Source organism: Benincasa hispida, chromosome 1 (assembly GCF_009727055.1).
Source record: "Benincasa hispida cultivar B227 chromosome 1, ASM972705v1, whole genome shotgun sequence".
NCBI classification, from domain to species: Eukaryota; Viridiplantae; Streptophyta; class Magnoliopsida; order Cucurbitales; family Cucurbitaceae; genus Benincasa; species Benincasa hispida.
Window position 1 is genome coordinate 46,734,170 of NC_052349.1, and position 12,412 is coordinate 46,746,581.

The 12,412-nt window shown below is 35.8% G+C and overlaps 1 protein-coding gene across 1 annotated transcript; it reads right to left on the bottom strand.

The window, feature by feature from the left end:
- Positions 1-11,746: 11,746 nt before the first annotated feature.
- LOC120077600 (classical arabinogalactan protein 6-like) lies at positions 11,747-12,097 on the bottom strand. The gene has a single exon (XM_039031541.1). It carries the CDS (start codon positions 12,095-12,097, stop codon positions 11,747-11,749), a length of 351 nt encoding a protein of 116 aa, XP_038887469.1.
- Positions 12,098-12,412: the final 315 nt, after the last annotated feature.

Consider the following 12,412-nt stretch of genomic DNA (forward strand, 5'->3'; position numbering starts at 1 on the left):
AGCTCAATGGATTCAAGTTGAGAATTAGATTTTAGGGTTGATATGAAGTGTTCAAATTGACAAAAGGAAATTCAATTATATATGATATAATTGGTATGATGTATGAGATACATCATGTGGAAGAATTAATGTAAATATGATTTACATTAAGTACCATAAAATAGAAAAAGGACTGTGGTTTGTATGTTTCATGAGATGAAATATTAAAACTATAGGTTATAAATATAATATGATAAGTTGGTTATCATGTTTATTTATAATATATTAATTATTTGATAATTAATTCTTTTTCTCTAATAACCGATTGAATGAAAAGTTATTGGTGGTTTTATGGTAACCATGAGATAAAAGGAAAATTGTTTTCCTAAATTTAGAAGTTACTTCATTCGGAAAGAACTCACGGTGACAAGCTATCAAGTGAAAGAGTTTCACTAAGCAATAGTGCTGAGAGACTACATGATCAGCTAAGCGATCGTTTACCTTTGACTATACGATAAGTAATCAGCTGATTGTTGCTACACAATCGAGTAGCATAGTCTATGCGATAGTTTTCGTTTGCTACATGATGGAGCATATCGTCTATGTGATAAACAGTTTCTTATCTCCCACTTGCTCGATCGTCTACTCGATTGTAGACCTCCACTCTCTTCCTCAAGCTAAGATCATATAGAGCTCACAACTCTTGGATTCTCACATGGAGCATACCAAGGTAACCATTGTGGTAGTGTCTTGACTCAGTTCGTGAATTGAGTTGGACTTCATTGGGTTCGAGGAGCTATTGGCCATTTGTTGTGTTTGTGTTCATTGGCTGTGCCAATCGTTGCATTCAAGTGTGTTATTCTTGGATGCTTGTAGATTGATCGAGGGATTCGTGAATAATGATTCTTCAAAGGTATGCATCAAGTATGCATCCTCTATCCCTTGTATCATCGTATAACATCCTGTAATTTCTGTATATGCATGACCTGTTTGTTATGTTTTAAGACTGTAATTGTTTGTGTTCAATTCGAGTGGAATTTGGAACGATCCCTTCCACTGCTCATGGAAATCCTCGTGTTTGATTTCCTTCAATGAATCCCTCGGGTTGCACCATTTAAATGATCTCCTCAAGATTGCCATTCAAAAAAGTAGTCTTGACATCCATTTGTCATATTTCATAGTCATAATATGAGGCAATGCATAGGAGGATGCAGATAAACATAAGCATGGCAGCAAGAAAGAAAGTCTCCTTATAATCAACTCCCTCCACCTGTGTATAACCCTTTGCCACAAGTCTAGCCTTGAACGTTTGCACCTTCCCATCAGTACCTCGTTTCCTCTTGTAGATCCATTTACAACCTATGGGTTTAACCCCATCAAGTTGATCTGCAAGATCCTAAACTGAGTTAAACTACATAGACTCCATCTCGAGATCCATGACTTTGACCCATTCATCTCTGTCAACATTCCCCATTGCCTTCTTGTAAGATAATAGATCCTTAACCTCACCATCAACTGCTATAGCTAGGATTTCAATTAAACCCATATAGTGAATCGGTGGGTTCGCAACCCTCCCACTACGTCGAGGTTCCCTCAAATCTTAAGGAGGGTTTGACCTACTAGATGAACTCTCGTCAACAAATCTTCTTGATGTAACATACTCTTCAAAACCTCTTGTTGAAGTTTCAGTAGTTTCTTTGGAAAGTTCACTCAACACGATTTTACTTCTTGGACTGTGCTCCCTTATATGATCCTTCTCAAGGAATGTAGCAGTTTTTGATACAAACACCTTGTTTTCCTTAGGATCACAAAAGTAACCCCTTCGTGTCTCTTCGAGGTAACCTACAAATAGGCATAACCTCAAACGTGGTCCCAGTTTCTTAGGATTAACCTCAAGCATATGTGCTGGGTAACCCCAGATGCAGAAGTGACGTAAACTAGCTTTACGCCCGTTTCACAACTCCAAAGGTGTTATTGTAACACTCTTAGAGGGAACACAGTTGAGGATGTAAGCTGTAGTCTCTAATGCAAAACCCCAAAACAAGTCCGATAAGGAAGCGTAACTCATCATCGACCGAACCATGTCAACAAGATTCTGTTTCTCCTTTCTGATACACCATTCTACTGAGGTGTACCAGGTGCTGAGAGTTGGGAAACGATTCCATGTTCTATCATATAGTTTTGGAACTCAAAATTTAAAAACTCTCCACCCCGATCAGATCGAAGTGTTTTAATCCGTTTACTTAATGTGTTTTCAGGTTCATCCTTGTACTCTTTGAACTTTTCAAAGGATTCTGACTTATGTATTAAATAAACATACCCAAACCTCGAATAATCATCTGTAAAAGTGATGAAATACTCGTAACCTCCCTTGGCTCGCACATTCATCAGACCATAAAGGTTTGAATGCACTAACTCTAGAGGCTCTTTAACCCTATAACCTTTTCTAGTAAAAGGTCTCTTAGTAATTTTACCTTTAAGGCATGACTCGCACACAGGTAAAGAATTTTCTTCAAACTCGTTTAGAAGTCCATTCTTCACCAACCTCTCAATCCTATTGAGATTAATGTGCCCCAAACGAAGGTACCAAAGTTGAGCATTTTCCTTAGGAGAAACTTTAAGTCATTTGTTTTGAGTTATGGAAATTTTAAACATCTTTATGTGATTGAGGGAATTTGTTGCCAACGGCCTTAGCACATACAAATTATTTTCCAGTTTAGCTGAACATATTTCAACACCATCTTTCAGAATAAACGCTCTATTAACCGAAACCTTTAGGTTGTATTTAAATTCCAGCAATGACTTTACAGAAATCAAGTTCCTCTTTAACTTGGGAACAATGTATACATCATTCAAAATGATAAACCTATTCTATAAAGTCAACCGGAGGCCTCCTACTGCCTCAGCTGAGATGACGTGCTCAGTGCTAACTCGCATCGTCATCTCACCAGTCTCACGCTGCTGCCAGGATCTAATCCCCTGAAATAAAGAACAAAAATGATTAGTGGCCCATAGTCTATCATTCAGGCAGAATCATCATTCTCCACTAAATAAGTCTCCAAAACTAGTAAATCACATCTACCTTGTTTGGCTTTCTTTTTTTCCTTCAAATAACGTGGGCAGTTCCACTTCCAGTGCCCATCCTTGTTGCAGTGGAAATATTTTCCCTTATCAATCGACGCTGGTCGCTTACCTGGTGGAGTGGCAAGTTATGGGTTAGCAAGCACTTTCCCCTTCCCCTTACTACCCTTCTTCTTCTTCCACTTGATGGTGCCGAAAGAAGATGGTACAAACTTAGTTCCTGAGGTCAAACCTTGATGGAACTTCTTCGATGATAAAGCAACATTTGCCTCACCAACCTTCTTCTCCTTGCTTTTTAACAAGGATTGGAATGTTTGCAACTCTTTGAGGAGAGTTATAGGCTGTAGTCAACCCTGTTTAAAATAGTGTTGCTAACAAAATGTAGGAAGCTTTCTGAAACGTCTCCAAAATTATGCTAACCCAGTTGGCCTCATCGATGCGAGACTCGTTCATCTATGCCATATTAAACTGGACCATCATGTTCAGAACATGTTCACGAACAGATGTATCCTTCTTCATTTTGGAGTTGAAGATGAATTTTAGAGCATCATTCCTAAGTTGTGTGGACGGTTGTCCGAACATCCCCTTCAGGGACTCCATGATCTCACGTGCAATAATCAAAGGCTCATGCTTCTTGGCCAAGACGTCATTCAGGCTGGCCAAGATATATGCTCGGGCCTTCTCCTTCACCCGTGTCCATTTCTCGTAAGCCTCTTGAACAATTTGAGCGACGTTCTGAGGTGGAATAGGATGACACAACTCCATAAGGATGAACCTGAGATCATCAATGATTAGTATTGTGTTTATCGTATTTCTCCAACTAGCGTAGTTATCACCAGTCAATTTTTCAGCGGCTAATAAAGTAAAGTAGCGTTTGCCATTTTCAAAAGTTGTTGAAAACAGAAACAAACTTAATGAGTCTACTTGCAATACCACTTTTAGCACCAATTTTAGGTTTTAGCAAAATAGTTCTATTGTACCCTAAGTGACATCTATTTTGCAATGATGCCCCAGCAAGGCAACACAAAAGTCACTAATGGGGTGATCAAATGCCTCTTCACTGGGATGAGACATTCTAGATCAATTGTTTGGTCTAGAATATGTTAACAACCTTAACAATTCTGTGTAAGTGTAACCCTTCATTTTAGGCCCTAGAGTCCCGCCCTAATGCGCCCACCATAGGGGAAAAGCTGATTAGGAAAAGAGACTAAAGCAACCCTATCATTTTCAGGAGATCAAATAAAGAGTTGTGCAAATACAGCCATCCTTTAGGGGGACACTCCCAGGGTGCCTCGAGGCAATGCACAAAAACGTTATCCAACCTAATGAGAGAGACCGTAGGATATGTTGTCACACATCCCGCTCCAACTTACTATGAACATTCTCTCCACTTACCTTGGTATTGACCTACCCAAATACCATCCTTTAGGGGGACACTTCCAAGGTGCCTCGAGGTCGATGATAGATCTCATGGTGTGAACTTTTATGGAGAAACGTGTAAATGTTTAAGTGAAGTATCATATACCCCAAGTACCTCCCACTGAATGTTCTACCTAGGGATTCAAAACTTAGTAAATCCGGCTACTGATTTTAACTAAGTGGGTTTTTAATTTGCTAAAAAACAACACTTGTTTTTTTATAATTAAACAAGTTTGATTCAAGTCTCATTAAGCTCTTTAACAGACTTTCATCAAATTTGCATGCATATAGAAAATCTATCTAATTCACCTTTCTAGTAGGTTCCCAGTTAGGGGTGTTCCATTTTCGTCAGCTTAAATACCCCAGGCTAGCCAGAACTTTCCTTAGACAAAAGGTCCCTTATAGATAGATTTGGTACATATTTAATCTCTTATTAATCAATTTAATCCTATTAAACCGAATTAAAAGATTAAACTTAGGTATCTAATCTCATTAGAAATGTGATCTTAGGTCTATCTCAATCAAATTTTACAACTGTTGGGTTTTATGTCCTAAAACTCGCGGTTTGTAAAATGATAAACATTTTATATGATCAATATACTTGTTATTGATTTCATAAATTGTATGAAAGTCTAAATCCAATAAACTTAGACCCATGACTATTGTATGAGTACTTGAACTTTATGTGGAGACATAAGAGTGGATCAGGTTCGAGTAAATAGCCAAAATGATCTATAGTAGTTGTTACAAAGAGTTGTAAAGTGCTACATACGATGTGATCCTAATTCGTACATGTTATGACATGAGAAGTGGAGGCGTCCTAATGCAATGAGTTTGCATAAGATCAGGACCAAGAAATAAGTCACTCTTACTTTATAACGCTGTTTACTGTCTAAGACTGACTATTTCACCTAGATGACCTAGGTAACTCGATCTTAATCCTGAGCTAACTATGAACTCCTATTTATTCGGGATTGCCCTTAGATTTGCATAGATGAGGGTTGCCTCAATAGCGCCGGCTCAATAAGACTCTCATTTCAGGGGTAAGACCGGATAGATTGCTGGGGACATAGGGTGCAAGACGGATTTCACGCCTACTCGATTTAGGGATAGGAGAAAGGTTGTTCTCTCAAGTACTGAATCCAGGTCTTGAATAAGGGCCCCACTCTCTCACTGAGCTGAGAGAGTTTAGTTTAGTGATTGGATCATAAACGAGTTGTTCATTAGAGGATTAGTAGGTACTTGAGGACTAAAACGCAATTTCGGGGGTAAAACAGATATTTGACCCAGTCGTTATTATGAAGAACCTGTGAAAGGCCGACTTGCTGATTATGGTTAAATCATGTGGACATAATATATCTACAGTGAGGGGAGTGCAACTATGGGCTTTAGTAGAGTGACCCATTAGGTAACAAATGCGGATTAATTTGGTCTAATGAGTTTAACCAATTAATCTCAGATCATTGGAGCCCATGATCTGTAGGTCTGCGAGGTCCCCCACTAGCTCATAACGGATTAGCTCTATAATAGTATGATAAGTTAATTTGAATCGTTCAAATTAGAATTAAGGGAATTAGTAATTATATGAGATATAATTACATGTTTAATTTGAGAATTAAACGGAATAGGAGAATTTATATATTCAAATACGATTTAAATATATAAAGATAGATATGTGTTAAAATTAATTTAATATTTGACATTAAATTAATGAAGTTTTATTTAATAATTAATTTATGAAATTAATTAATTTTTTCATCTTTAAAAAATCAAAATAGATTTTATAAAATCAAATTTTTATTTTTGAGATAAAATTGAAAAGGAAAAAATAAAACACACAAAATGGAAAAACAAGATTTTCTATTATGCATCTCCTTAGTTGCTCACACAAAATGCATTTTCTTTGCCTTGTCTTCTCCAAGCATGAGATGCAACTCATGCAACACTCTCCTTTGCATGTTGATCTGCAATATAGTGAAGAGATTAGAGTAAAAATCGGGCATGCAATCTATAGAGATTTTGAGAGAAAATTTTGGTTTGAAGAAAGAGTTCTTCTACTAGTTTTCTGCAGTGAGCATTTGTCCTTCATCCCTTGATTCAAGTTTATTTTGAGTCCCACAACTCAATCTAGAGTACCAAGAGAATAGTGGGGAGATCTTGAGGTGGTCTGCAATAAGATTTGGAGAAGATACCAGTTGGTGAAGAAGCTTTGAAGAATTTCTACAAGAGGTATGTCTTGAAACTCACTTGTTTTTCTACAAAAGCATGCTTTATATTTTGCCAAAATTAGTGAATTTGGGTGCTTAGATGATCCTCATGCTTCCGTTGTTGCTGATACAATCCTACAACAACTCTTTTAAAAAATGATTAAAGCCTAATTTTGCATGCATGTCTTTCTTGTTGATTTTATTTCTAATTTCATTAATTATAACACTTACAAAAAATGAAACAAATAAAAAACAACCACATTTCTAAGCTAGACTAGGTATTTATAATTTTTATAAATTAACCTAAGTGTCATGCTTCATGAAATGTTCATTCGTTACTATATATAACTTTTATATAACTTGTACCAAGCATACATGCTAATATACACCCTTATACTATAACACTTATAATATAAAGATGATGCATGGATATGCTTAATGCATGAATATATTATAACTCTTATATTATATGATGCATGAGCATGCTTTAATGTAATTTAATCATGCAAGCTACTATATCATAACACTTATAATATAAAGATGATGCATGAATAAACTGCATAACCTATGGTGGGTTTTAAAACTATATGACATACTTTATGGCATATAATAAAACATACATCACATGTACATTCATTAAAAATTGATGGATCGGGATAATTAGCCTAAAAAATCAGAAAAGAAAAGCTATCTATTACATAAACCATGGAGTCAACCGATTCAAACAGTCTAAAAAATTGTATAGCAGCTCTTTGTGATCGTCGAGTAATGTTGTTCGAGTATAAACAACCGTGTACCATGGATCAAGTGCCTTTGAACTATACGATGAAGCATGAAGGCCACGCAATCGTGCAGTGCACAGCGAGTAACGCATGCCTAAACAATTGAGTAGACGACAACTATGCGATGAAGCATGATCGCCTAAACGATCAAGGAGCAAGCGTCGTGTATCTTATATCCAAGATCGAGTAGCCAGTGACTATGCGATGAGTATGCTGGCCTACTCGATCGCTTAGTGCGTGCGCCTACCATGCATCGAGTATCTCATACTTAGTGATCGTTTACCCCAGCGTCCATGCGATTGAGTAGCTAATGCAACACGATTGAGTAAACTCTTTACTTGATCGTATAGCATCAGCCATGCGATCGTTTAGCAAATACTACACGATCGAGTAGAACTTTTCTATACGATCACATAGCCAAATCTAAACGATCATTTAGCCTGGGCTACATGAAGCGACCAACCTTTGGTCTTCTTCCTCAAAGTGAACAACATCTACATGCATTGAAGCTTCATAAAGAATGACTCAAACAAAAAGTTAAAACTTGAATACATACTCGATAGCAAGTTAATTATGCCAAAAAACATAGGGGTCCTTACAAATTAACTTTGAAATGTAAACAAAAGCATAAACAGAAGCAATTATCCCAAAACATCCATCAATTAACATCCACAACTACATCCAACACTTAAATGCATTGTAGACAACATAAAACCCACCATGACTGTAAATGAAATTCAATACATCAATGGAATTTGGAATATCAAAACAACCTAGCTCTGATGTCAATTGAAAGAACTCTAAATCTAGAGAACCAGTGAGCGGAAGCATATCGTTCCAAATCCCATTGTAAAAGAACAAGAACATTTACAATCAAACAGCAATAGTTATGCATCATGGACTAACATACAACATGATTCAAAGATAAGTACAAAAGTGTCGAGTAAGACAATACCTTTGAAGAACTATTTTCTTCACGTATTCCCTTGATCAACTCGAACGCGTTGATCAGCATGAAAGCAACAAGCAAACTCAGCAAATAGCACGAACTGGCAACTACTCGATCAAAATTGAGTAAAACTCGATCCTCGACCCTCGAACGGAAACTCGACACCACCACTCGATTACCTCGGTATTCTCAGTGTGAAAATCCAGGAGGTGTAGGCTCTGTATGGATTTGGGAAGAGGGAAGGAGGAACTAGACGATTAAGTAAGTGGGAGAAGGAAGAAGTCTATACAATAGACTTCGGTACTCGATCGTTTAGTAACGAGTATCTATCATATAGAAAAACTCGATTGATTGTTTACTCTCTCAACTATTTATCATATAACTTAAGCCTTTTTGTACGTGTTTTGAAAAATAAAAACGATTTTCATCTTTTATCCATTCGGTTGCCATAAACTTACTAAAACCACACACTAAGGTGGTTATATGGAGAAAAATTGAAATAAATTATCTTATAATTAATTTATTGTAAATAAATATAATAACTAATTTATCATATTATATTTGTAACCTATAGTTTTAATATCACATCATATGCAACATATTAACCATACTTCTTTTCTCCTATATGGCATTTAATATAAATCATATTTATTTTAATTCCTCCAATCAAATAATGTATCAAATATAATAAATCAATTATATCACATATAATTGAATTAATTTAATTATATTATATATAATCAAATTCCCTCTTGCTAATTTGAACACTTCAAACTAAACCACAAACTAATTCTCAACATAAATCCTGAGCTACCAAGGATACCTTATGAACTGTAGCTTGAAGCTCAAACGTTACATGAATAACTGACTAAACTCTTTAATCATGATATACACCATCCGTAACTGTCGGGCACTCCATTAAAGATGACAGTTGCACTCTTCGCACTACAGATATATTTTTGTGTCCATCGGATATAACCAATCAACAGTACGATAACCCTTTACAAATCGCTCGTAAGTATAGTTGAACCAATTTACTGTTTTGTCCCTGTAGTTACATCTAACTCCTTAAGTACCACTAATTCCTCTAATAAACAATATATCATAGTCCTACTATGACTAAATCCTTGTCGAGCCAAGAGAAGGTGTGGTGCCACATCGTTCAAGCTCCGAAATTAGTCCTTAAGAGAGAAATTTATCTACTTACACCTACTTCGTACCACTTTGAGTCGACGATCTAGCTACTCGCACCCATGCAAATGAAAGGACCGCCCTCACAGGTAGGAGTTCACAACTAACTCAGGATTAAAGTCATGTTACTTATGATTATCTTAGTGAAATGAAAGTCTCTGTCATGAATGGTATTATATAACAAGACTAAACATTTCGTGGTCCGATCTTATACAAATTCCTTTGTATAGAGTATCCCCACTTGCATGTCTAGTATACGAATGATCAAGATCAGACCATTTGTAGAACTTTATAACATTTTTAACATCTAAAAACGGGCCACACTCGTAGTTTCACCAGGATAAGGTTTCCCTCTTTTATCCATATACTATAGACCATTTAGGTTATTACTTAAAGCACGATCCACTTGTATGTTTCCACATACATGCTTAAGTTACAACGATAACCAGGGATCTTAGTTTATTGGTTTGTTGTTAATGCAACTAAAATATCTCATATTTCATAAACTGAAATGAATAGAATATATCATATTATATATCACAAAAATGTTTGTTCATACAAATGTTTATAAACTACAGGACCCTATAAGATTTAGTGCATTAACCCCAACACACCTAACTTTAACAAACCAACTGCTACGTGCAAGTGCACGTGTCGAGCAATAATATAGTTTAAAAGGGCCTTAGCCAAGTATCGTACTTAGGAAATTTTTTTGATGCATATTTAGCTACTAAAATATTATTTTTATTTTATTTAAGGAATCAAACTGTGATGGAAATTAAAACAATCTAATCTTGAAAAGAAAATAGATGAGAAACAATAAGATGAGACCAAGCAAAGACGCATCCTAGGGTAATAATTTCATTGATAGATTAACTAGATTAATTGGTTTGACATTAGATTGATTTCATGCTAACTATAAACCTAGAAATCTTTTATTCAGGTATCCTCTTTTGAGCTCAACCTTTTATAATACCTAACCTTTAGTTCACTTTCATGCAATTAATTAATTAGATACAACACTAAGTTCCTTCATTGTTGATCTCTATGAATCTCCTATCACCTTCTTGCATAATTGATTAATAGTTTAACATATGTCCTCTCTCTCAAGCAAGACATCAAATAAAAATCATTCAAAAACTGGCCAATTGTTCAAAAGCAATAAACAAAAACGTGCAAAAATAGTTCATGTATTAATCCAAAATAAGAAACAACCAAAATGCGTTGCAACAATAGATAACGAAATCATAAACCCTAATAACACAACTCAGTCACTCATGGCTACAATACAAAAATAGACCATGTATAATGTTCTAAATATAGAAAACTAAAGGATTGAAGAGGGAACTACTGCCCTCAAGCTCAGGATCACTCTCCAACAATCTCCTTGATTGCCAACTTTTCTAAGTTCCAAGCTAATCTGCCCAGAATTCGGGATGGAAAAAACATATATTTAAAAATTTGTCGCAGTATTAGCCTAAATATCGCGTGTCTACCTTCTTTATTCGACACTCAAAGAATCTACATTCAGATATCTCCATGAGGGTATGTTATTGTGGATTTCGTACATAAATCCTTATGGCTATTAGCTTTACTTATGGTCTCACCAAAAATCTCATGCTATTGTTGATAGTTGTCCACCCTTATATATCGAAGATCATCCCTTTATTTAATCAATGTGGGACTTTGACAGCATTTTCAACATCAAATCATGCAATTGTATAATAATCTCTAACCTACTATATGAAATAAGATATCATAAAAAGCTCTTAACCCTTGATGCATACTTTGCTTTGTGCATATCACACTCATTCATTCCACTAATTTAAGCTTATATTGTAATTTCTTGTTTTCATGAACAAGAGAATTTTATATACCTCAAGTATAATGGTTACAATGTGAAAAAATTGTAAAATATATATGAAGGTTTTAAGTTTACGTCTCAATTATGTATACAAATTTGGAAAAAAAAATAAATGTGCTCATTCATTTTTATTTGATTACATTGAAATGAATAACTAAATAAAAGAGAAAAGTAAAATGATAACTCGAATTTTTTCGAGGAGCATAGCTCAAATGATTGAAATATTGGTAGTTTCTACCAAAAGTTGAGATTTAAATCTCCGCTCCATAATCTATCAGCCAAAAAAACCATTTGTAAACAAACGAGAAGTCCCAGCAGTGGGAGAACCGGTCGGAGCTGCCTCGGGCGTTGGTGACTGAGCACTATTGGAACTAGTGGAATCAGGAGAGAATGCGGGAGCCACAGAGATTGATGGAGCATAGGTAGAGAGATCTGGCGAGATAGAGGAATCTTGTGAGCTCATCGGAGATGAAGTCTCAAAAGAGGTCTGCAGGGATGAAGTGGAATCAAACGAAGAAGTCATTGGAGCTGAAGAGGTTGTGGGGGAGGTAGAAGGAGCCTGAGCGAAAGCACCAACAATGGCAACAATGATGACAACAAGAAGAGCAAGAGATTGATAAGCCATTATGAAAATGAAAATAGGATGAGATTGAAGAAAAGAAGATGGAAAGAAGGGATCGGTGAAGAAGAAGAGGGAGATTGAGAGATTATATATAAAGTGGTAAAAGGAAGGCTAAAGAGGAGAGGAAAAATGAATGGAGGATTTGAAATGTTTTAAAATTAGGGTATGAATTAATTTTTTGTGGTGAAGAAATATGGGTAAATTTGGCATGTCCTAATTTTAACATTTCCCTAATTGATTGGTTTTCATTAAACTCCTGCCCTAATTACTAATCTACATTAAGATTTCAGACTAATAACTTTTTAACCAAATGTAATA

Excerpts from the sequence above, each read along its gene's own strand:
- LOC120077600 (XM_039031541.1), bottom strand. The coding sequence starts at position 12,097 with ATGGCTTATCAATCTCTTGCTCTTCTTGTTGTCATCATTGTTGCCATT.